The sequence below is a fragment of the Oncorhynchus kisutch genome, linkage group LG4 (genome assembly GCF_002021735.2).
Source record: "Oncorhynchus kisutch isolate 150728-3 linkage group LG4, Okis_V2, whole genome shotgun sequence".
Taxonomy (NCBI): Eukaryota; Metazoa; Chordata; class Actinopteri; order Salmoniformes; family Salmonidae; genus Oncorhynchus; species Oncorhynchus kisutch.
The window spans coordinates 1,674,519-1,699,728 of record NC_034177.2 but is presented as its reverse complement, the minus strand read 5'-3'; the positions used below and the strand labels follow the sequence as shown (position 1 = coordinate 1,699,728).

At 42.7% G+C, this 25,210-nt stretch overlaps 1 protein-coding gene across 1 annotated transcript in view; it reads right to left on the bottom strand.

Annotated features, from left to right (window-relative positions):
* The window catches only part of gabrb3 (gamma-aminobutyric acid type A receptor subunit beta3), a 41,328-nt gene extending 19,713 nt beyond the window's left edge, over positions 1-21,615 (bottom strand). The window contains exons 1-5 of the mRNA XM_020476632.2: positions 20,815-21,615; positions 20,630-20,721; positions 20,430-20,497; positions 8,780-9,000; positions 4,547-4,629 (exon numbers count right to left, since the gene is read on the bottom strand). Of these exons, the coding sequence (XP_020332221.1) occupies positions 4,547-4,629; positions 8,780-9,000; positions 20,430-20,497; positions 20,630-20,721; positions 20,815-20,915 (565 nt within the window). The 5' untranslated portion in view covers positions 20,916-21,615. The remainder of the gene's footprint in view (positions 1-4,546; positions 4,630-8,779; positions 9,001-20,429; positions 20,498-20,629; positions 20,722-20,814) is intronic.
* Positions 21,616-25,210: the final 3,595 nt, after the last annotated feature.

The following is a 25,210-nucleotide window of genomic DNA, read 5'->3' as shown; positions in this document are numbered from 1 at the left end:
AAATAAAAAAATAATGGGGTGCAAAGGAGCAAAATAAATAAATAAATAAAAATTAAATACAGTTGGGAAAGAGGTAGTTGTTTGGGCTAAATTTTAGGTGGGCTATGTACAGGTGCAGTAATCTGTGAGCTGCTCTGACAGTTGGTGCTTAAAGCTAGTGAGGGAGATAAGTGTTTCCAGTTTCAGAGATTTTTGTAGTTCGTTCCAGTCATTGGCAGCAGAGAACTGGAAGGAGAGGCGGCCAAAGAAAGAATTGGTCTTGGGGGTGACTAGAGAGATATACCTGCTGGAGCGTGTGCTACAGGTGGGAGATGCTATGGTGACCAGCGAGCTGAGATAAGGGGGGACTTTACCTAGCAGGGTCTTGTAGATGACATGGAGCCAGTGGGTTTGGCGACGAGTATGAAGCGAGGGCCAGCCAACGAGAGCGTACAGGTCGCAATGGTGGGTAGTATATGGGGCTTTGGTGATAAAACGGATTGCACTGTGATAGACTGCATCCAATTTGTTGAGTAGGGTATTGGAGGCTATTTTGTAAATGACATCGCCAAAGTCGAGGATTGGTAGGATGGTCAGTTTTACAAGGGTATGTTTGGCAGCATGAGTGAAGGATGCTTTGTTGCGAAATAGGAAGCCAATTCTAGATTTAACTTTGGATTGGAGATGTTTGATATGGGTCTGGAAGGAGAGTTTACAGTCTAACCAGACACCTAAGTATTTGTAGTTGTCCACGTATTCTAAGTCAGAGCCGTCCAGAGTAGTGATGTTGGACAGGCGGGTAGGTGCAGGTAGCGATCGGTTGAAGAGCATGCATTTAGTTTTACTTGTATTTAAGAGCAATTGGAGGCCACGGAAGGAGAGTTGTATGGCATTGAAGCTTGCCTGGAGGGTTGTTAACACAGTGTCCAAAGAAGGGCCGGAAGTATACAGAATGGTGTCGTCTGCGTAGAGGTGGATCAGGGACTCACCAGCAGCAAGAGCGACCTCATTGATGTATACAGAGAAGAGAGTCGGTCCAAGAATTGAACCCTGTGGCACCCCCATAGAGACTGCCAGAGGTCCGGACAGCAGACCCTCCGACTTGACACACTGAACTCTATCAGAGAAGTAGTTGGTGAACCAGGCGAGGCAATCATTTGAGAAACCAAGGCTGTCGAGTCTGCCGATGAGGATATGGTGATTGACAGAGTCGAAAGCCTTGGCCAGATCAATGAATACGGCTGCACAGTAATGTTTCTTATCGATGGCGGTTAAGATATCGTTTAGGACCTTGAGCGTGGCTGAGGTGCACCCATGACCAGCTCTGAAACCAGATTGCATAGCAGAGAAGGTATGGTGAGATTCGAAATGGTCGGTAATCTGTTTGTTGACTTGGCTTTCGAAGACCTTAGAAAGGCAAGAGCCTTACGGTCAGATGTAGAACAGTTGCCATATCAGGCGGTGATGCAGCCAGTCAATATGCTCTCAATGATGCATCTGGGGACCCATGCCAAATCTTTTCAGTCTCCTGAGGGGGAAAAGGTGTGGTCGTGCCCTCTTCACAACTGCCTGGGTGTGTTTGGACCATGATAGTTTGTTGGTGATGTGGACACCAAAGAACTTGAAACTCGGCCCGCTCTACTATAGCCCCGTCGATGTTAATGGGGGCCTGTTCGGCCCTCCTTTTCCTATACTCCACGATCAGCTCCTTTGTCTTGTTCAAGTTGAGGGATAGGTTGCTCTCCTGGCACCACACTGCAAGGTTTCTGACCTCCTCCCTATAGGCTGTCTCATCGTTGTCAGTGATCAGGCCTACAACTGTTGTGTCGTCAGCAAACTTAATGATGGTGTTGGAGTCGTGCTTGGCCATGCAGCCATGGGTGAACAGGGAGTAGGAGGGGACTGAGCACGCACCCTTGAAGGGCCCCAGTGTTGAGGATCAGCGTGGCAGACGTGTTGTTGCCTACCCTTACCACCTGGGGGCAGCCAGTCAGGAAGTCCAGGATCCAGTTGCAGAGGGAGGTGTTCAGTCCCAGGGTCCTTAGCTTCGTGATGAGCTTTGTGGGCACTATGGTGCTTTGTGGGCACCATAACACAGAGCTGTAGTCAATGAACAGCATTCTCACATAGGTGTTCCTTTTGTCCAGGTGGGAAAGGGCAGTGTGGAGTGCGATTGAGATTTTGTTATCTGTGGATCTGTTGGGGCAGTATGCAAATTGGAGTAGGTCTAGGGTTTCCGGCATGATGGTGTTGATGTGAGCCATGACCAGCCTTTCAACACACCTCATGGCTACCGATGTGAGTGCTACGGGGCGGTAATCATTTAGGCAGGTTACCTTCGCTTTCTTGGGCACCGAGCTAGTCTGTTTGAAACATGTAAGTACTATAGACTCAGTCAGGGAGAGGTTGAAAATGTCAGTGAAGACACTTGCCAGTTGGTCCATGCATGCTTTGAGTACATGTCTTGGTAATCTGTCTGGTCCCGCAGCTTTGTGAATGTTGACCTATTTAAAAGGTCTTGCTCACATCAGCTACGGAGAGTGTGATCACACAGTCATCCAGAACAGCTGGTGCTCTCATACATGCTTCAGTGTTGCTTGCCTCGAAGCGAGCATAAAAGACACTTAGCTAGTCTGGTAGGCTCGCATCACTGGGCAGCTCGCGACTCGGTTTCCCTTTGTAGCCCATAATAGTCCTGTATTGGCGTTTTGCCTGTTTGATGATTTGTCTGAGGGCATAGCGGGATTCTTATAAGCTTAAGGATTCGAGTCAGCAAACTTTCAGTTACTGGCCCAATGCTCTAACCACTAGGTTACTTGCCACTCTAGCCTTTAGCTTGGTGCGGATGTTGCTTGTAATCCATGGCTTCTGGTTGGGAAATGTACGTACAGTCACTGTGGGGACGTTGTTGATGCACTTATTTATGAAGCCGGTGACTAGCATGCAATTGGATGGATCCAGGAACATATTCCAGTCTGTGCAGGAAAACAGTCCTGTAGTTTATCATCCGCTTCATCTGACCACTTCCGTATTGAGTAAGTCACTGGTACTTCCTGCTTTAGTTTTTACTTGTAAGCAGGAATCCGGAGGATAGAATTATGGTTAGATTTGCCAAATGGAGGTCGGGGGAAGAGCTTTGTATGAGTCTCTGTGTGTGGAGTAAAGGTGGTCTAGAGTTTTTTTCCCTCTGGTTGCACATGTAACATACTGGTAGAAATGAGGTCAAATGGATTTAAGTTTGCCTGCATTAACATCCCCGGCCACTAGGAGTGCCACATCTGGATGAGCATTGCATTGCTGGCTTATGGCCTTATAGAGTTGGTTGAATGTGGTCTTAGTGCCAGCATCGGTTTGTGGTGGTTAATAGATGGCTACGAATAATATAGATGAGAACTCTCTTGGTAGATAATGTGGTCTACAGCTTATCATGAGGTATTCTACCTCGAGACTTCTTTAAGTCTCGAGGTAGAATGCACCAGCAGTTATTGACAAATACACACCCCCGCCCCTCGTCTTAACAGATGTAGCTTCTCTGTCCTGCCGATGCATGGAGAAGCCAGCCAGCTCTATATTATCCGTGTCGTCGTTCAGCCATGTCTCGGTGAAACATAAGATGACAGTTTTTAATATCCCGTTGGTAGAATAGTCTTAATCGTAGATCGTCCAGTTTGTTTTCCAATGATTGGCTGCACGTTGGCCAATAGTACGGAGGGCAGTGGTGGTTTACCTATTCGTCGGCGAAATCCTTGCACCCGCCCTCCTCCCGCTTTTCCTCCGTCTTTTCCTCACGCTGATGATGGGGATTTGGGCCTTGTCTTGACAAAGCAGTATATCCTTCGAGTTAGACTCATTAAAGAAAAAAAACTCTTCATTCAGTTTGAGGTGAGTAATCGCTGTTCTGATGTCCAGAAGCTCTTTTCGGTCATAAGAGACGATAGCAGCAACATTATGTACAAAATAAGTTACAAACAATGTGGAAAAACAGCACAGTTGGTTAGGAGCCAGTAAAATGACAGCCATCCCCTCCGGCTCAATTATACCGTCACTAGCTGGCCCCCGTCCAGTACCCTGCCCTGAGCTTAGTCACCGTCACTAGACGGCTACCACCCGGTTACTCAACCCTGCATCTTAGAGGCTGCTGCCTTATGTACATAGACATGGAATCACTGGTCACTTTAATAATGTTTACATACTGTTTTACTCATTTCATATGTATATACTGTATTATTGTCAATGCTCATCCTATTCAACTATAGCTGGAAATGTACTATTCGATCCTACAGATATGGACAGTATGTGGATAGAATATATAGTATAGTGTCTATACATCGCATCACATATATATATTTTTTATACACCGGACTCCGACATTGCTTGTCCTAATATTTATATATTTCTTAATTTCATGATATTACTTTTATCTTGTGTGTATTGTTGTGAATTGTTAGATACTACTGCACTGTTGGAGTTAGGAACACTACAGCATTTCCCTACACCCGCAATAACATCTGCTAAATATGTGTATGTGACCAATGATTTGATTTGGTTTGATATCTAGTTTACTCACAGCTCTCTATCTCCAGAGTACAGTTCTGTTCGTCCAGTGGGTATCTCCTCAGGTCCATCATACAGGCAGCAGTCGTTGTTATCCTACATCAAACAGACCAACATTATGACACAGATTAAGAAACAGGCATGGTGCGAGTCCATAAACGTTTCCCTTTATAGTGCACTACTTCGGACCAAGGCCCATAGGGCTCTGGTGAAAACTAGTACACTAGGGAATAGAATGCCATTTGGGACTGAATAAAAGATAAGCAAACACATCCTACAGAAAAGGTAAAGACATGCTGATATTTATTTATTTAAATTTAACCAGGAAAGTCAGTTAAGAACAAATTCTTATTTACAATACCAGCCAAACCCGGACTACGTTAGGCCAATTGTGGGTTCCCACAACTATGGGACTCCCAATCACGGCCGGTGGTGACGCCTCAAGCACTGAGATGCAGTGCCTTAGACTGCTGCGCCACTCGGGAGCCCTGATAGACAGAGTAAAAATTCTGGACTGGCCTCCTGAACAGGACCGGCCTCCTGAACAGGACTGACATGCTCAGATTCTCCGTACCTTAGCACACATGCTCACACCCACTTATTACCACACACACACTTATGACCCCCCCCCCCCACACACACACACACTTATGACCCCCCCCACACACACACATCAATGAGAATGTCAGCCCTTTCCCAGCTGCCACCTCCAGAGCTAGAAAGAGCTGTGTGGGTTCTATTTGTCTGTGTTGAACCAACAACGTCAAGCCCTGAACACGCAGGTCCTGAAGAAACCTCTGGTTGAAACATGAACCCACTACAGCAGTCTCTTCTGGAGGTGTGCCCTGGCACTGGTCTGACTCACTAAGACAACACATACGTTAATAGAGAGCCATTGGCCTGGTCTCAATGAGCCAACACACTGCCTGTCTGGTCCGATGTGGCCTGGTCTCAATGAGCCAGCACACTGCCTGTCTGGTCCGATGTGGCCTGGTCTCAATGAGCCAGCACACTGCCTGTCTGGTCCGATGTGGCCTGGTCTCAATGAGCCAGCACACTGTCTGGCTGGTCCGATGTGGCCTGGTCTCAATGAGCCAACACACTGCCTGTCTGGTCCGACGTGGACTGTTTAAATGAGCCAACACACTGCCTGTCTGGTCCGACGTGGACTGTTCTCAATGAACCAACATACTGCCTGTCTGGTCCGACGTGGACTGTTTAAATGAACCAACACACTGCCTGTCTGGTCCGATGTGGCCTGGTCTCAATCAGCCAGCACACTGTCTGGCTGGTCCGATGTGGCCTGTTTAAATGAGCCAACACACTCATTACTGCAGGGAATGTTGGAAGCATAAGTAAGCCTTGTATTGGAAGCATAAGTAAGCCTCGTCTGAGCCAAATTTTACCTAAGTTCACTAAACGGGGCAGAGACTAGGTTCACTAAACGTGGTGGTTTAGCCTCGGTCTGAGAGGCTCCCCGACTGTGGTGGTTTAGCCTCGGTCTGAGAGGCTCCCCGACTGTGGTGGTTTAGCCTCGGTCTGAGAGGCTCCCCGACTGTGGTGGTTTAGCCTCGGTCTGAGAGGCTCCCCGACTGTGGTGGTTTAGCCTCGGTCTGAGAGGCTCCCCGACTGTGGTGGTTTAGCCTCGGTCTGAGAGACTCCCCGACTGTGGTGGTTTAGCCTCGGTCTGAGAGACTCCCCGACTGTGGTGGTTTAGCCTCGGTCTGAGAGACTCCCCGACTGTGGTGGTTTAGCCAGCATCAGTTAGATGTCCAGGATGGAGAGATGTGTGGGAGTCTCTGAATGTAGCAATACGACCACTTTACCAGGAAAACACATGAGCATTTCTCCATTAACGGCCTCCTAACAGAACAGCAAATCCTCTCTTCCGCTATCCATTAAATCAGATCCGTCTCTTCCTTCCTGGATAGGTTGATCTCTTCTCTTCCTGAGTTGTTAGTACTCTGTTGGGATGCCATGATGCATCCGATGGCCTATTGCTAATACAAGCTTCTGATAGGAAAAGGGAAAAGGGGGATATCTAGTCAGTTGTACAACTGAATGCCTTCAACTGAAATGTGTCTTCTGCATTTAACCCAACCCCTATGAATCATAGAGGTGGGTGGGGAGGGGGGGCTGCCATAATCGACATCTTCAGCGCCCGGGGAACAACATTAAGCACTTTTCCTAAATGATGTAATTCTGGTCTGCTACTGGTCTGCTACCAAGTGATTGCACTTTGCCTCTTCATCAGTAAAAAAAACATATTTTTACTTAAAAAAGTGTAACTGGTCTGTGCCTCTTTAACTAAGGGAGAACCTGAGTACACAATGTATTATATTGCAATATATTCACTGCAATATACTGCAACATATACAATATACTACTACATATACCATATATAATATACTGCTACATATACAATATACTGCTACATATACCATATATAATATACTGCTACATATACCATATATAATATACTGCTACATATATAATATACTACTACATATACCATATATAATATACTGCTACATATATAATATACTACTACATATACCATATATAATATACTGCTACATATATAATATACTACTACATATACCATATATAATATACTGCTACATATACCATATATAATATACTGATACATATACAATATACTGCTACATATACCATATATAATATACTGCTACATATACCATATATAATATACTGATACATATACAATATACTGCTACATATACCATATATAATATACTGCTACATATACAATATACTGCTACATATACCATATATAATATACTGCTACATATACCATATATAATATACTGCTACATATACCATATATAATATACTGCTACATATACCATATATAATATACTGCTACATATATAATATACTGCTACATATATAATATACTGCTACATATATAATATACTGCTACATATACCATATATAATATACTGCTACATATACCATATATAATATACTACTACATATATAATATACTGCTACATATACAATATACTGCTACATATACCATATATAATATACTACTACATATACCATATATAATATACTGCTACATATACCATATATAATATACTACTACATATATAATATACTGCTACATATACAATATACTACTACATATACCATATATAATATACTGCTACATATACAATATACTGCTACATATACCATATAATATACTACTACATATACCATATATAATATACTGCTACATATACAATATACTGCTACATATACCATATATAATATACTACTACATATACCATATATAATATACTGCTACATATATAATATACTACTACATATACCATATATAATATACTGCTACATATATAATATACTACTACATATACCATATATAATATACTACTACATATACAATATACTACTACATATACCATATATAATATACTGCTACATATATAATATACTGCTGCATATACCATATATAATATACTGCTACATATACCATATATAATATAGTGCTACATATACCATATATAATATACTGCTACATATACAATATACTGCTACATATACCATATATAATATACTGCTACATATACAATATACTGCTACATATACCATATATAATATACTGCTACATATACAATATACTGCTACGTATATATGGAGAGACAGTACTAACCTCAGATGAGACATATATATATATATATATATATATATGTGGAGAGACAGTTGTTACGGCTTTCTAGTGGTGATGAATGAGAGTCGGACCAAACTGCAGCGTGTCGATTGCGATCCATATTTAATGAACAAAACGTAACACGAAATAAACAAACACTACAAAACAAAGAACGAAACAAAAACCGAAACAGCCTATACTTGTGTAAAACTAACATAGAGTACACATAGAACAGATAGGACAATCACCCACGACAAACTCAAAGAATATGGCTGCCTAAATATGGTTCCCAATCAGAGACAACGATAAGCACCTGCCTCTGATTGAGAATCACTCCAGACAGCCATAGACCTTGCTAGAAAACCCCACTAGCTACAATCCCAAATATATACACACCAAAACCCCAAGACAAAACACACCACAATACAAAAACTCCATGCCACACCCTGGCCTGACCCAATACATGAAGAAAAAACACAAAATACTTAGACCAGGGCGTGACAACAGTGCTAACCTCAGATGAGACATATATATATATATATATATATGTGGAGAGACAGTACTAACCTCAGTCCGTAGAGCACGGTGCCGTCCGGATGCAGTCGGATCATACGGTTCTTCACGGTGACCCCATGCACAAAGGACTTCTTATCATTGAGGAAGTAGGTGTCGGGGACCCAGAGCTGGTCGGCGACCCGGTTATCCAGCGTCAGGTTGAGGGGGATCCCAGCGTACGCCAGCCTCTTGTCCCTCCAGTACTGCTGGAAGTACATGGTCAACGTGTAGTCCTGGAGACGCACAGAGAATTAGAGCAGTCGTATCATGGTTTCCCACCTACAGAACCAGTCAAACGTTTGGATACAACAACTCATTCAAGGGTTTTTCTTTATTTTAACTATTTTCCACATTGTAGAATAATAGTGAAGACACCAAAACTATGAAATAACACATATGGAATCATGTAGTAACCAAAAAAGTTTTAAACACGTCAAAATGTATTTTATATTTGAGATACTTCAAAGTAGCCACCCTTTGCCTTGATGACTGCATTGCACACTCTTGACATTCTCTCAAACAGCTTCATGAGGAATGCTTTTCCAACAGTCTGAAGGAGTTCCCACATATGCTAACAACTTGTTGGCTGCTTTTCCTTCACTCTGCTGTCTAACTCATCCCGAACCATCACAATTGGGTTAGGGTCGAATGATTGTGGAGGCCAGGTCATCTGAAGCAGGGCGGCAGGTAGCCTAGTGGTTAGAGCGTTGGGCCAGTCACCGAAAGGTTGCTGGATCGAATTCCCGAGCTGACAAGGTAAAAATCTGTCCTTCAGCCCATAAGTAAAGGCAGTTAACCCACTGCTCCCCGGGCGTTGAAGACGTGGATGTCGATTATGGCAGCCCCCCACACCTCTCTGATTCAAAGGGGTTGGATTAAAAACACAAGACAAATTTCAGATGAAGGCATTCAGTTGTACAACTGACTAGGTATCCCCCTTTCCATCACTCTCCTCTTTAGTCAACTAGACCTTACACAGCCTGGAGTTGTGTTTTGGGTCATTGTCCTATTAAAAAACGAATGTCAGTCCCAGTAAGGGAAAACCAGATGGGATGGTGTATCGCTTCATAATGCTGTGATAGCCCTGCTGGTTAAGTGTTCCTTGAATTCTAAATAAATCACAGACAGTGTCACCAGCAAAGCACCATCACACCTCCTCCTCCATGCTTCACGGTGGAAACCACACATGCAGTTATCATCCGTTCACCTACTCTTTCTCACAAAGACACGATGTTTCCAACCAAAAATCTAAAATTTGGACTCATCAGACCAAAGGACAGATTTCCACCGGTCAAATGTCCATTGTCTCTTCTTATTATTGGTGTCCTTTAGTAGTGGTTTCTTTGCAGCAATTCAACCATGAAGGCCTGATTCATGCAGTCTCCTCTGAACAGTTGATGTTGAGATGTGTCTGTTACTTGAACTCTGAAAAGCATTTATTTGGGCTGCAATCTACGGTGCAGTTAACTCTAATGTACTGCAGCAGAGGTAACTCTGGGTCTTACTTTCCTGTGGCGGTCCTCATGAGAGCCGGTTTCATCATAGCGCTTGAAGGTTTTTGCAACTGCACTTGAAGAAACTTTCAAAGTTCTTGAAATTGGATTGACTGACCTTCATGTCTTAAAAAGCAATGACAGACTGTCATTTCTCTTTGCTTATTTGAGTTGTTCTTGCCATAATATGGACTTGGTCTTTTACCAAATAGGGCTATCTTCTGTATATCCCCCCTACCTTGTCACAACACAACTGATTGGCTCAAACACATTAAGAAGGAAAGAAACTCCACAAATTAACTTTTAACTAGGCACACATGTTAATTGAAATGTATTCCAGGTGACTACCTCATGAAGCTGGTTGAGAGAATGCCAAGCTTGTGCAAAGCTGTCATCAAGGCAAAGGGTGGCTACTTTGAAGAAACTCAAATATAACATATATTTAGATTTGTTTAACACTATTTTGGTTACTACATGATTCCATATGTGTTATTTCATAGTGTTGATGTCTTCACTATTAGTTTACAATGTAGAAAATAGTAAAAATAAAGAAAAACCCATGAGGAATGAGTAAGTGTGTCAAACTGTATGCGTCTGTATATATAGACATAGAGCAGGGTTACGATAAGGTGTATCAAATAAAACACTGTATTTTACATTGTTTCAACCAACGCCCAAATATGGCATTTCTTTGGGAGAACTACACTCTCTCACTAGCGTCAGGTTCAGGAGGCTCCTCCTCTCCTCACAGGAGAAGAGACAACCAATGGACAGAGATATTCATCACAGTCTGACAGTGGAAATAGATTTCCTGTAGTCAGGTTGATATTTATTGAAGTGTCAAACAACTCTATATTCCTCCCAACAACATGCCTTCAGCAGCCATTATTCAGGACCTGTCTAGTATAGACCCCCTCCTCCACAGCCATTATTCAGGACCTGTCTAGTATAGACACCCTCCTCCACAGCCATTATTCAAGCACAGACCCAGGCAGGGGGCGTCTAGTATAGCACAGACCCAGGCAGGGGGCGTCTAGTATAGCACAGACCCAGGCAGGGGGCGTCTAGTATAGCACAGACCCAGGCAGGGGGCGTCTAGTATAGCACAGACCCAGGCAGGGGGTGTCTAGTATAGCACAGACCCAGGCAGGGGGTGTCTAGTATAGCACAGACCCAGGCAGGGGGTGTCTAGTATAGCACAGACCCAGGCAGGGGGTGTCTAGTATAGCACAGACCCAGGCAGGGGGTGTCTAGTATAGCACAGACCCAGGCAGGGGGTGTCTAGTATAGCACAGACCCAGGCAGGGGGTGTCTAGTATAGCACAGACCCAGGCAGGGGGTGTCTAGTATAGCACAGACCCAGGCAGGGGGTGTCTAGTATAGCACAGACCCAGGCAGGGGGTGTCTAGTATAGCACAGACCCAGGCAGGGGGTGTCTAGTATAGCACAGACCCAGGCAGGGGGTGTCTAGTATAGCACAGACCCAGGCAGGGGGTGTCTAGTATAGCACAGACCCCGGCAGGGGGTGTCTAGTATAGCAGACCCAGGCTGGGGGTATACCTACTACCTTTCACCAGAGCCCCTGGTCAAACATATGGAACTATAAAGGGAGCTATTTTTGTTATTTAGCAGACACTTTAGAGCGACTAAGTGGATACATTTTTTCATTTTTTTACTGGTCGCCCATGGGAATCAAACCCACAACCCTGGCATTGCAAGAGCCATGCCTCACCAACTGAGCCACAGCATCGACACTACTGTCTGTTTCAGTTTGTAAGGATGGCCGATAACCTCGCCAACTGAGCCACAGCATCGACACTACTGTCTGTTTCAGTTTGTAAGGATGGCCGATAACCTCGCCAACTGAGCCACAGCATCGACACTACTGTCTGTTTCAGTTTGTAAGGATGGCCGATAACCTCGCCATGCCAAAACTGAAACAGACAGTAGTGTCGATGCTGTGGCTCAGTTGGTGAGGCATGGCTCTTGCAATGCCAGGGTTGTGGGTTTGATTCCCATGGGCGACCAGTAAAAAAATGAAAAAATGTATCCACTTAGTCGCTCTAAAGCGCCATGCCAAGACACTGCTACAAACTGAATCTTCAAATAAAAATAATAACTTTGTAACAACCTGAAGCAGGCTAGGACAGGGTTATAGCAACCTGAAGCAGGCTAGGACAGGGTTATAGCAACCTGAAGCAGGCTAGGACAGGGTTATAACAACCTGCCACACATCAAGCAACAGTCAGGCTGTGAATTATTCAGAAACCATTCTGATCATCTGTCCCAAATGGCAACCTATTCCCTACATAGTGCACTACTCTTCACCAGAGCCCTATGGGGCCGTGGTCAAAAGTAGTGCAACAGTATAGGAAACGGGGTGTCATTTGGGACACAGCCTCTATGACCGGTTCTACTGTTGAGGGTAATGCTTTTAAAATGGCCCTCTGTGGGCTCGACCACTTAGCTGTGCTCTGCTGACTCATTATGAAACTCCTAAAATAGTGGTTACAAAGTTAAGAAGTCAGCAACATAACCAAGCACTTTGGTATTGTAGGAATGTATTGTAGTGGTCCTGTCCGTAGCTGGGTTCAATAGAGCATGGCCCTGGCAACACCACAGTTGTGGGTTGAATTCCCACTGGGGTTACATAGCTAAATGTATGGACTGCTGTCATTTTGGAAAACATTTGCTGCTGTGTAAATGGAATATATTACTGAATTGGCCTATATTACAGTACTGTATTGGCCTATATTACAGTATTAGAGTACTGTATTGGCCTATATTACAGTATCAGAGTACTGTATTGGCCTATATTACAGTATTAGAGTACTGTATTGGCCTATATTACAGTATCAGAGTACTGTATTGGCCTATATTACAGTATCAGAGTACTGTATTGGCCTATATTACAGTATCAGAATACTGTATTGGCCTATATCACAGTATTAGAGTACTGTATTGGCCTATATTACAGTATTACAGTACTGTATTGGCCTATATTACAGTATCAGAGTACTGTATTGGCCTATATTACAGTATCAGAGTACTGTATTGGCCTATATTACAGTATCAGAATACTGTATTGGCCTATATCACAGTATTAGAGTACTGTATTGGCCTATATTACAGTATTACAGTACTGTATTGGCCTATATTACAGTATCAGAGTACTGTATTGGCCTATATTACAGTATCAGAATACTGTATTGGCCTATATTACAGTATCAGAGTACTGTATTGGCCTATATTACAGTATCAGAATACTGTATTGGCCTATATCACAGTATTAGAGTACTGTATTGGCCTATATTACAGTACTGTATTGGCCTATATTACATTACTCTATTGGCCTGTATTACTCTATTGCTGAAACACAACTATTCCACTGTACTGTAGGAGCTAGAAACACAACTATTCCACTGTACTGTAGGAGCTAGAAACACAACTATTCCACTGCACTGTAGGAGCTAGAAACACAAGCATTCCACTGCACTGTAGGAGCTAGAAACACAACTATTCCACTGTACTGTAGGAGCTAGAAACACAACTATTCCACTGTAGGAGCTAGAAACACAAGCGTTCCACTGTAGGAGCTAGAAACACAAGCATTCCACTGTAGGAGCTAGAAACACAAGTATTTCACTGTAGGAGCTAGAAACACAAGCATTCCACTGTAGGAGCTAGAAACACAACTATTCCACTGCACTGTAGGAGCTAGAAACACAACTATTCCACTGCACTGTAGGAGCTAGAAACAACTATTCCATTGCACTGTAGGAGCTAGAAACAACTATTCCACTGCACTGTAGGAGCTAGAAACACAAGCATTCCACTGCACTGTAGGAGCTAGAAACACAAGCATTCCACTGCACTGTAGGAGCTAGAAACAACTATTCCACTGCACTGTAGGAGCTAGAAACACAAGCAATCCACTGCACTGTAGGGGCTAGAAACACAAGCATTCCACTGCACTGTAGGAGCTAGAAACAACTATTCCACTGCACTGTAGGACCAAGAAACACAACTATTCCACTGTACTGTAGGAGCTAGAAACACAACTATTCCACTGTACTGTAGGACCTACACTGTACTGTAGGAGCTAGAAACACAAGCATTTCACTGTAAGAGCTAGAAACACAAGTATTCCACTGTACTATAGGAGCTAGAAACACAAGCATTCCACTGTACTGTAGGAGCTAGAAACACAACTATTCCACTGCACTGTAGGAGCTAGAAACACAACTATTCCACTGCACTGTAGGAGCTAGAAACACAAGCATTCCACTGCACTGTAGGAGCTAGAAACACAACTATTCCACTGCACTGTAGGAGCTAGAAACACAACTATTCCACTGTAGGAGCTAGAAACACAACTATTCCACTGTACTGTAGGAGCTAGAAACACAAGCATTCCACTGCACTGTAGGACCTAGAAACACAACTATTCCACTGCACTGTAGGACCTAGAAACACAGCTGTTCCACTGTAGGAGCTAGAAACACAAGCATTCCACTGTAGGAGCTAGAAACACAACTATTCCACTGTACTGTAGGAGCTAGAAACACAACTATTCCACTGTAGGAGCTAGAAACACAAGCGTTCCACTGTAGGAGCTAGAAACACAAGCATTCCACTGTAGGAGCTAGAAACACAACTATTCCACTGTAGGAGCTAGAAACACAACTATTCCACTGTAGGAGCTAGAAACACAACTATTCCACTGCACTGTAGGAGCTAGAAACACAACTATTCCACTGCACTGTAGGAGCTAGAAACAACTATTCCATTGCACTGTAGGAGCTAGAAACACAAGCATTCCACTGCACTGTAGGAGCTAGAAACACAAGCATTCCACTGCACTGTAGGAGCTAGAAACAACTATTCCACTGCACTGTAGGAGCTAGAAACACAAGCAATCCACTGCACTGTAGGAGCTAGAAACACAAGCATTCCACTGCACTGTAGGAGCTAGAAACAACTATTCCACTGCACTGTAGGACCAAGAAACACAACTATTCCACTGTACTGTAGGAGCTAGAAACACAACTATTCCACTGCACTGTAGGACCTACACTGTACTGTAGGAGCTAGAACCACAAGCATTCCACTGTAGGAGCTAGAAACACAAGCATTCCACTGTAAGAGCTAGAAACACAAGCATTCCACTGTAGGAGCTAGAAACACAACTATTCCACTGTAGGGGCTAGAAACACAAGCATTCCACTGCACTGTAGGAGCTAGAAACAACTATTCCACTGCACTGTAGGACCAAGAAACACAACTATTCCACTGTACTGTAGGAGCTAGAAACACAACTATTCCACTGTACTGTAGGACCTACACTGTACTGTAGGAGCTAGAAACACAAGCATTTCACTGTAAGAGCTAGAAACACAAGTATTCCACTGTACTATAGGAGCTAGAAACACAAGCATTCCACTGTACTGTAGGAGCTAGAAACACAACTATTCCACTGTACTGTAGGAGCTAGAAACACAACTATTCCACTGCACTGTAGGAGCTAGAAACACAAGCATTCCACTGCACTGTAGGAGCTAGAAACACAACTATTCCACTGCACTGTAGGAGCTAGAAACACAACTATTCCACTGTAGGAGCTAGAAACACAACTATTCCACTGTACTGTAGGAGCTAGAAACACAAGCATTCCACTGCACTGTAGGACCTAGAAACACAACTATTCCACTGCACTGTAGGACCTAGAAACACAGCTGTTCCACTGTAGGAGCTAGAAACACAAGCATTCCACTGTAGGAGCTAGAAACACAACTATTCCACTGTACTGTAGGAGCTAGAAACACAACTATTCCACTGTAGGAGCTAGAAACACAAGCGTTCCACTGTAGGAGCTAGAAACACAAGCATTCCACTGTAGGAGCTAGAAACACAACTATTCCACTGTAGGAGCTAGAAACACAACTATTCCACTGTAGGAGCTAGAAACACAACTATTCCACTGCACTGTAGGAGCTAGAAACACAACTATTCCACTGCACTGTAGGAGCTAGAAACAACTATTCCATTGCACTGTAGGAGCTAGAAACACAAGCATTCCACTGCACTGTAGGAGCTAGAAACACAAGCATTCCACTGCACTGTAGGAGCTAGAAACAACTATTCCACTGCACTGTAGGAGCTAGAAACACAAGCAATCCACTGCACTGTAGGAGCTAGAAACACAAGCATTCCACTGCACTGTAGGAGCTAGAAACAACTATTCCACTGCACTGTAGGACCAAGAAACACAACTATTCCACTGTACTGTAGGAGCTAGAAACACAACTATTCCACTGCACTGTAGGACCTACACTGTACTGTAGGAGCTAGAACCACAAGCATTCCACTGTAGGAGCTAGAAACACAAGCATTCCACTGTAAGAGCTAGAAACACAAGCATTCCACTGTAGGAGCTAGAAACACAACTATTCCACTGTACTGTAGGAGCTAGAAACACAAGTATTCCACTGTACTGTAGGAGCTAGAAACAACTATTCCACTGTAGGAGCTAGAAACACAACCATTCCACTGTAGGAGCTAGAAACACAACTATTCCACTGTACTGTAGGAGCTAGAAACACAACTATTCCACTGTACTGTAGGAGCTAGAAACACAACTATTCCACTGTACTGTAGGAGCTAGAAACACAACTATTCCACTGTACTGTAGGAGCTAGAAACACAACTATTCCACTGTACTATAGGAGCTAGAAACACAACCATTCCACTGTACTATAGGAGCTAGAAACACAACCATTCCACTGTAGGAGCTAGAAACACAACTATTCCACTGCACTGTAGGAGCTAGAAACACAACTATTCCACTGCACTGTAGGAGCTAGAAACACAAGCATTCCACTGTAGGAGCTAGAAACACAAGCATTCCACTGTAGGAGCTAGAAACACAACTATTCCACTGTAGGAGCAAGAAACACAACTGTTCCACTGTACTGTAGAAGCTAGAAACACAAGCATTCCACTGTAGGAGCTAGAAACACAACTATTCCACTGTAGGAGCTAGAAACACAACTATTCCACTGTACTGTAGGAGCTAGAAACACAACTATTCCACTGCACTGTAGGAGCTAGAAACACAAGCATTCCACTGCACTGTAGGAGCTAGAAACACAAGCATTTCACTGTAAGAGCTAGAAACACAAGTATTCCACTGTACTATAGGAGCTAGAAACACAAGCATTCCACTGTACTGTAGGAGCTAGAAACAAGCATTCCACTGTACTGTAGGAGCTAGAAACACAAGAATTCCACTGTACTGTAGGAGCTAGAAACACAAGCATTCCACTGTACTGTAGGTGCTAGAAACACAAGCATTCCACTGTACTGTAGGTGCTAGAAACACAACTATTCCACTGCACTGTAGGAGCTAGAAACACAAGCATTCCACTGCACTGTAGGACCTAGAAACACAACTATTCCACTGCACTGTAGGAGCTAGAAACACAACTATTCCACTGTAGGAGCTAGAAACACAAGCATTCCACTGTAGGAGCTAGAAACACAACTATTCCACTGTACTGTAGGAGCTAGAAACACAACTATTCCACTGTACTATAGGAGCTAGAAACACAAGCATTCCACTGTACTGTAGGAGCTAGAAACACAAGCATTCCACTGTACTGTAGGAGCTAGAAACACAAGCATTCCACTGTACTGTAGGAGCTAGAAACACAACTATTCCACTGTACTGTAGGAGCTAGAAACACAACTATTCCACTGCACTGTAGGAGCTAGAAACACACCTATTCCACTGCACTGTAGGAGCTAGAAACACAAGCATTCCACTGCACTGTAGGACCTAGAAACACAACTATTCCACTGCACTGTAGGACCTAGAAACACAACTATTCCACTGCACTGTAGGACCTAGAAACACAACTATTCCACTGTAGGAGCTAGAAACACAACTATTCCACTGTACTGTAGGAGCTAGAAACACAACTATTCCACTGTACTGTAGGAGCTAGAAACACAACTATTCCACTGTACTGTAGGAGCTAGAAACACAACTATTCCACTGTACTGTAGGAGCTAGAAACAACTATTCCACTGCACTGTAGGACCTACACTGTACTGTAGGAGCTAGAACCACAAGCATTCCACTGTAGGAGCTAGAAACACAAGCATTCCACTGTAAGAGCTAGAAACACAAGCATTCCACTGTAGGAGCTAGAAACACAACTATTCCACTGTAGGAGCTAGAAACACAACTATTCCACTGTAGGAGCTAGAAACACAAGTATTCCACTGTACTGTAGGAGCTAGAAACAACTATTCCACTGTAGGACCTAGAAACACAAGCATTCCACTGTAGGAGCTAGAAACACAAGCATTCCACTGTAGGAGCTAGAAACACAAGCATTCCACTGCACTGTAGGAGGTAGAAACACAAGCAGTCCACTGCACTGTAGGAGCTAGAAACACAACTATTCCACTGTAGGACCTAGAAACACAACTATTCCACTGTAGGACCTAGAAACACAAGCGTTTCACTGTAGGAGCAAGAAACACAACTATTCCACTGCACTGTAGGAGCTAGAAACACAACTATTCCACTGTAGGAGCTAGAAACACAAGCATTCCACTGTAGGACCTAGAAACACAAGCGTTTCACTGTAGTAGCAAGAAACACAACTATTCCACTGTACTGTAGGAGCAAGAAACACAACTATTCCACTGTACTGTAGGAGCTAGAAACACAAGCATTCCACTGTAGGAGCTAGAAAGACAACTATTCCACTGTAGGAGCTAGAAACACAACTATTCCACTGTAGGAGCTAGAAACACAACTATTCCACTGTAGGAGCTAGAAACACAACTATTCCACTGTAGGAGCTAGAAACACAACTATTCCACTGTAGGAGCTAGAAACACAACTATTCCACTGTAGGAGCTAGAAACACAACTATTCCACTGTAGGAGCTAGAAACACAACTATTCCACTGTAGGAGCTAGAAACACAACTATTCCACTGTAGGAGCTAGAAACACAAGCATTCCGTCACACCGGTTGTAACATCTGCTAATATGTGTATGTGACCAATAAACTAACATCTCTGATCTTGTCAATATCAGATTGTTTTTATACTCCATAATAATACATTACAGTATATATACACTGTATCATACTTTAAATGTTTATACTTTACAAACTTACATTTTCATTATGTAAATCTGTAGTAGCCAGTAGAAAAATATATATGTTTTACCAAATGGTTTAATGATTATCAATGACGAGCAGTAGGATTAAGTAACGGTAAAATGTATTTTAACAAATGAGAAGAGAATCATATCAAAAGTAATGTGAGCGTTGCCCTGTGAAAAGCAACGACTTTATATGACCATGCATTGCAATGTGAAACATGTATTTCTATATAGAAACGCTGATTAAGTATCATCCTTATCCTGCTCAGCAAGACACAAAATACAACAATCTGCCACTAACTTCTCAACCAAAAGGTTTTCACTTCTGACGCGTGAAGACAGTGAAGACAGTGAAGACAGACAGACAGAAAGGTAATACATACTGATGTCTGAAATACTGTCGGTCAACATAAAGCGACCGCTCAACCTTTCAAACAACCTTTCAAACAACATGAAGACAACATTGTCAATAAGGAAAAGGTAAACCATACGAATGTCTGAAATATGTCAACATTATCTGTAAATAGCCCACCCAATCTACCTACCTCATCCCCATACTGTTTTTATTTTTTTGTACTTTTCTGCTCTTTTGCACACCAATATCTCTACCTGCACATCATCATCTGCTCATTTATCACTCCAGTGTTAATCTGCTAAATTCTAACTATTCGCTCCTATGGCCTATTTATTGCCTACCTCCTCATGCCTTTTGCACACACTGAATATAGACTTTCTTTTTTCTACTGTGTCATTGATTTGTTTATTGTGTTATTGGCTTGTTTATTGTTTATTCCATGTGTAACTCTGTGTTGTTGTCTGTGTCACACTGCTTTGCTTTATCTTGGCCAGGTCGCAGTTGTAAATGAGAACTTGTTCTCAACTAGCCTACCTGGTTAAATAAAGGTGAAATAAAAAAATAATAAAAATTATGCAACATCCACAGTCAATCAATGGTCAAATGTAAGTATATGGATTTATACTACTTGCCATGTTGACCTCTGACACCATGTCGATGTTTGCCACATCTAAACTCATGCCAACAGAAACCGGTTTGCCTGAGAAATAGGAACAATAATCAAATTACCATGAACATGACAAATAACGTATATTATTATATTCATTATAGTAATATTATTGGGCAATAATTTGCACCATCATCAACGTGCAAAAAAAAAGTGTAGATGTACCTCCGAAGTCTGGTCGAAGGCGGATATCATACCCCTTCAACAGTTTGTCCACCGTCTCCTTTACGAAAGACATATTCCCCGGTTCGTTGGCGCTGAAATACAAGAGAGAGACCATTAAACTAACTTTTTTCCAATAGGACGGGACCATCCCTTCTTTACGACGGGGTCTCTTCCCCAACACTCACCTCTGCGCACAGCACATCAACGCCACTATGAGTGACACAGAGAGAATGTCAAATTCCCCTCTTCTCTGCAACCCAAACATTTCTTGTGATCTCTCCAACATGGGATTACGCGTCTCGACTCTAAACAGGTGTTTAACGGGTTTTCCAGCGTTAAAAAAACAAAACCCGTTATAAAACCACGTATCTATGGCTATATTTCATCAGCAGCTCTCTGATATTAACCTAACAGCTCCCGAGATCTTAGATCAGTTGAAATGTTTCACATCAGTCGGAAATCTTTCTGTTTCTGTTGGAGTCGGAAGATGTTATAGCACCGCGCATTAGGTGAACACCAAACATTTAGCCTAAACCGTTACCAGTTGCGGCGGCGAGACCCGTCGTGGTTTGAACTCATCCAAACCTCCATTATCCAAGCCGTGGCATTCATTGGTTCTTAGACTATCACACCCACGGCAATGTAGAAGTCCAAATGTCACTTCTGTTGGTTTTTTGGGGGGGGGGGGGGTTGAATTAGAGACCAATTCGTTTTCGAGTGCGCAAAACTCATCTAGCCTACATTATCCATGTTGTTACCAGGTGTTTGCCAGGTTTTCCTCTCCCTTAGACGAGACTCACCACCACCACGTTGTCCGGAGTCTGAAGAAACTGGCTCTCTGTATGACAGAGCAGCTAAATGGACCTGGTTACGTGATAGTACAGTTTGCGAGCTCGTTGGAGCATTTTGCTGATTGGTAGAACAGCAGAATTCATATTGACTCGGGGGCCAGCCAGCAACAATTCACTAAACGGAAATATATCTATTATCTACATGGGTAAAACTGTTAAATGTATATGCCCTGACATCATTAGTTTAATATTCCACAAGGTAATGTGGTGGTCCTATGCGGCTCAGTCGGTAGAGCAGGGCGTGTACAACAGTAAATGTTATGGGTTCGATTCCCTGTAGGACACTTTGGATAAAGCTTTCTGCTACATAGTGTGAATTACTATTTGTAAACTGGGTGGTTCGAGCCCTGAATGCTGATTGGTTGAAAGTCATGGTATAGCAGCCCGTATACCACGGGTATGACAAAACATTTATTTGAACTGCTCCAATTAAGTTGGATAACCAGGTTATAATAGCAATAAGGCACCTCCGGGGTTTGTGATGTATGGCCAATATACCATGTTTGGTGTTCACCTAATGCACGTTGCTATAACATCTCCAATATACCACGGCTAAAGTCCAGGCACTCAGCGTTGCGTCGTGCCTAAGAACAGCCCTTAGCCTTGGTATATTGTCCTTATACCACACCCCCTCGGGACTTTATTGCTTAATTATGAGGTTTTGCATCTTATTGGCAATATTTAGCCTATGGTTGATTGTCTTCCAGCAAACTAGTTAAAGATGTACTATTCAGAAATCACTCTTCCATTTCCTGGTTGTTAAAATTCTAATAGTTTGACCATTTCAGTTTTGTGACAAAACAAGCAAGTCCAGTGTAGAGAATCATTGCACTGTCTAACCCGCTTTGAAATATATTTTCCACAACCAGAATTAGTGCATTTTCATCTGGTGTACAACACCGAAAGCATGGGATACACAAACAATTTCAATGTTTTCTAGTTCTGCCTAGCATGTACCTGGCTCAAACTCCGGACCTCTGGTTTGCTAACACACGCCCTCCTTGACAACATTCCAGCGGGTTGAGTCACCCAATAGGTACCAATTGGTGGCTCCATCCGCAAAATGTCAAGCTAGCTGTGTAGTAAATCTCTGGTTCATTACAGTGTGTTGCCGTTTTATATTGTGTTGTGTGTGTTAACCTAGATCAGATCTGTGTTATGTGTGTTAACCTAGATCAGATCTGTGTTATATGTGTTAACCTAGATCAGATCTGTGTTATGTGTGTTAACCTAGATCAGATCTGTGTTATGTGTGTTAACCTAGATCAGTTCTGTGTGTTAACCTAGATCAGTTATGTGTTATGTGTGTTAACCTAGATCAGATTTATGTTGTGTGTGTTAACCTAGATCAGATCTGTGTTATGTGTGTTAACCTAGATCAGATCTGTGTTATGTGTGTTAACCTAGATCAGATCTGTGTTATATGTGTTAACCTAGATCAGATCTGTGTTATGTGTGTTAACCTAGATCAGATCTGTGTTATGTGTGTTAACCTAGATCAGATCTGTGTTATGTGTGTTAACCTAGATCAGATCTGTGTTATATGTGTTAACCTAGATCAGATCTGTGTTATGTGTGTTAACCTAGATCAGTTATGTGTTATGTGTGTTAACCTAGATCAGTTATGTGTTATGTGTGTTAACCTGATCAGATCTGTGTTATGTGTGTTAACCTAGATCAGTTCTGTGTGTTAACCTAGATCAGTTATGTGTTATGTGTGTTAACCTAGATCAGATTTATGTTGTGTGTGTTAACCTAGATCAGATCTATGTTATGTGTGTTAACCTATATCAGTTCTGTGTTATGTGTGTTAACCTAGATCAGTTCTATGTTATGTGTGTTAACCTAGATCAGTTCTGTGTTATGTGTGTTAACCTAGATCAGATTTATGTTATGTGTGTTAACCTAGATCAGTTCTGTGTGTTAACCTAGATCAGTTCTGTGTTATGTGTGTTAACCTAGATCAGATTTATGTTGTGTGTTAACCTAGATCAGTTATGTGTTATGTGTGTTAACCTAGATCAGTTCTGTGTTGTGTGTGTTAACCTAGATCAGATTTATGTTGTGTGTTAACCTAGATCAGTTCTGTGTGTTAACCTAGATCAGTTGTGTGTGTTAACCTTGATCAGATCTATGTTATGTGTGTTAACCTAGATAAGATATGTCAGCTCAGTGAAGTACTGCTCTCTTGCCCGTGACTCTGTGTGTGATAGATGAGCCTATCATTCAACGAGGTAGTATCATATCATTCAACGAGGTAGTAGCCTATCATTCAACGAGGTAGTAGCGTATCATTCAACGAGGTAGTAACCTATCATTCAACGAGGTAGTAGCCTATCATTCAACGAGGTAGTAACCTATCATTCAATGAGGTAGTATCCTATCATTCAACGGGGTAGTAGCCTATCATTCAACAAGGTAGTATCCTATCATTCAACGAGGTAGTAGTCTATCATTCAATGAGGTAGTATCCTATCATTCAACGGGGTAGTATCCTATCATTCAACGAGGTAGTAGTCTATCATTCAACGAGGTAGTATCCTAAGGCTGTGTCCCAAATGGCACCCTATTCCCTATAGTGCACTACTTTAAACCTATGGCCCCTGGAAAAAAGTGCACTAAATAGGGAATAGGGTGCCATTTGGATGTCAAAGTGCAGACAGGGGACACTGTGAGAGATAGGGAGCCATCATATTGATTCTGAGCACTAATGGGGGGTCTAGCAGCATCACATTACAAACAGACAGACAGTAAGACAGACAGACATCACAGTATGTAGCAGTCCAATATGCTACCAGTCCTCCACACTACTATGTAGCAGTGTAAAGTCCAATATGCTACCAGTCCTCCACACTACTATGTAGCAGTGTAAAGTCCAATATGCTACCAGTCCTCCACACTACTATGTAGCAGTGTAAAGTCCAATATGTTACCAGTCCTCCACACTACTATGTAGCAGTGTCAAGTCCAATATGCTACCAGTCCTCCACACTACTATGTAGCAGTGTAAAGTCCAATATGTTACCAGTCCTCCACACTTCTATGTAGCAGTGTAAAGTCCAATATGTTACCAGTCCTCCACACTACTATGTAGCAGTGTCAAGTCCAATATGCTACCAGTCCTCCACACTACTATGTAGCAGTGTAAAGTCCAATATGCTGCCAGTCCTCCACACTACTATGTAGCAGTGTCTCTGTGATGGTCTCTGTGGTGGTCTCTGTGGTAGTCTTAGTGATGGTCTCAGTGGTGGTCTCTGTGATGGTCTCTGTGATGGTCTCGGTGGTGGTCTCTGTGATGGTCTCTGATGGTCTTAGTGATGGTCTCTGTGATGGTCTCTGTGGTGGTCTCTGTGATGTTCTCGGTGGTGGTCTCTGTGGTAGTCTTAGTGATGGTCTCAGTGGTGGTCTCTGTGGTGGTCTCTGTGATGGTCTCGGTGGTGGTCTCTGTGATGGCCTCTGATGGTCTTAGTGATGGTCTCTGCTCTGTGATGGTCTCAGTGATGGTCTCAGTGATCAAACCAAGTACCATCAATAGACTGTTGATGAGGTCATGTTGGATATTGAACGTCTATGTCTCCAGACCATGTCATTATTTTATGTATTTATTTACCCTTTATTTAACGAGGCAAGTCAGTTAAGAACACATTCTTATTTACAATGACGGCCTACCAACAGGCCTCCTGCAGGGACGGGGCCTGGGATGAAAAATTTATTAAATACAAATATAGGA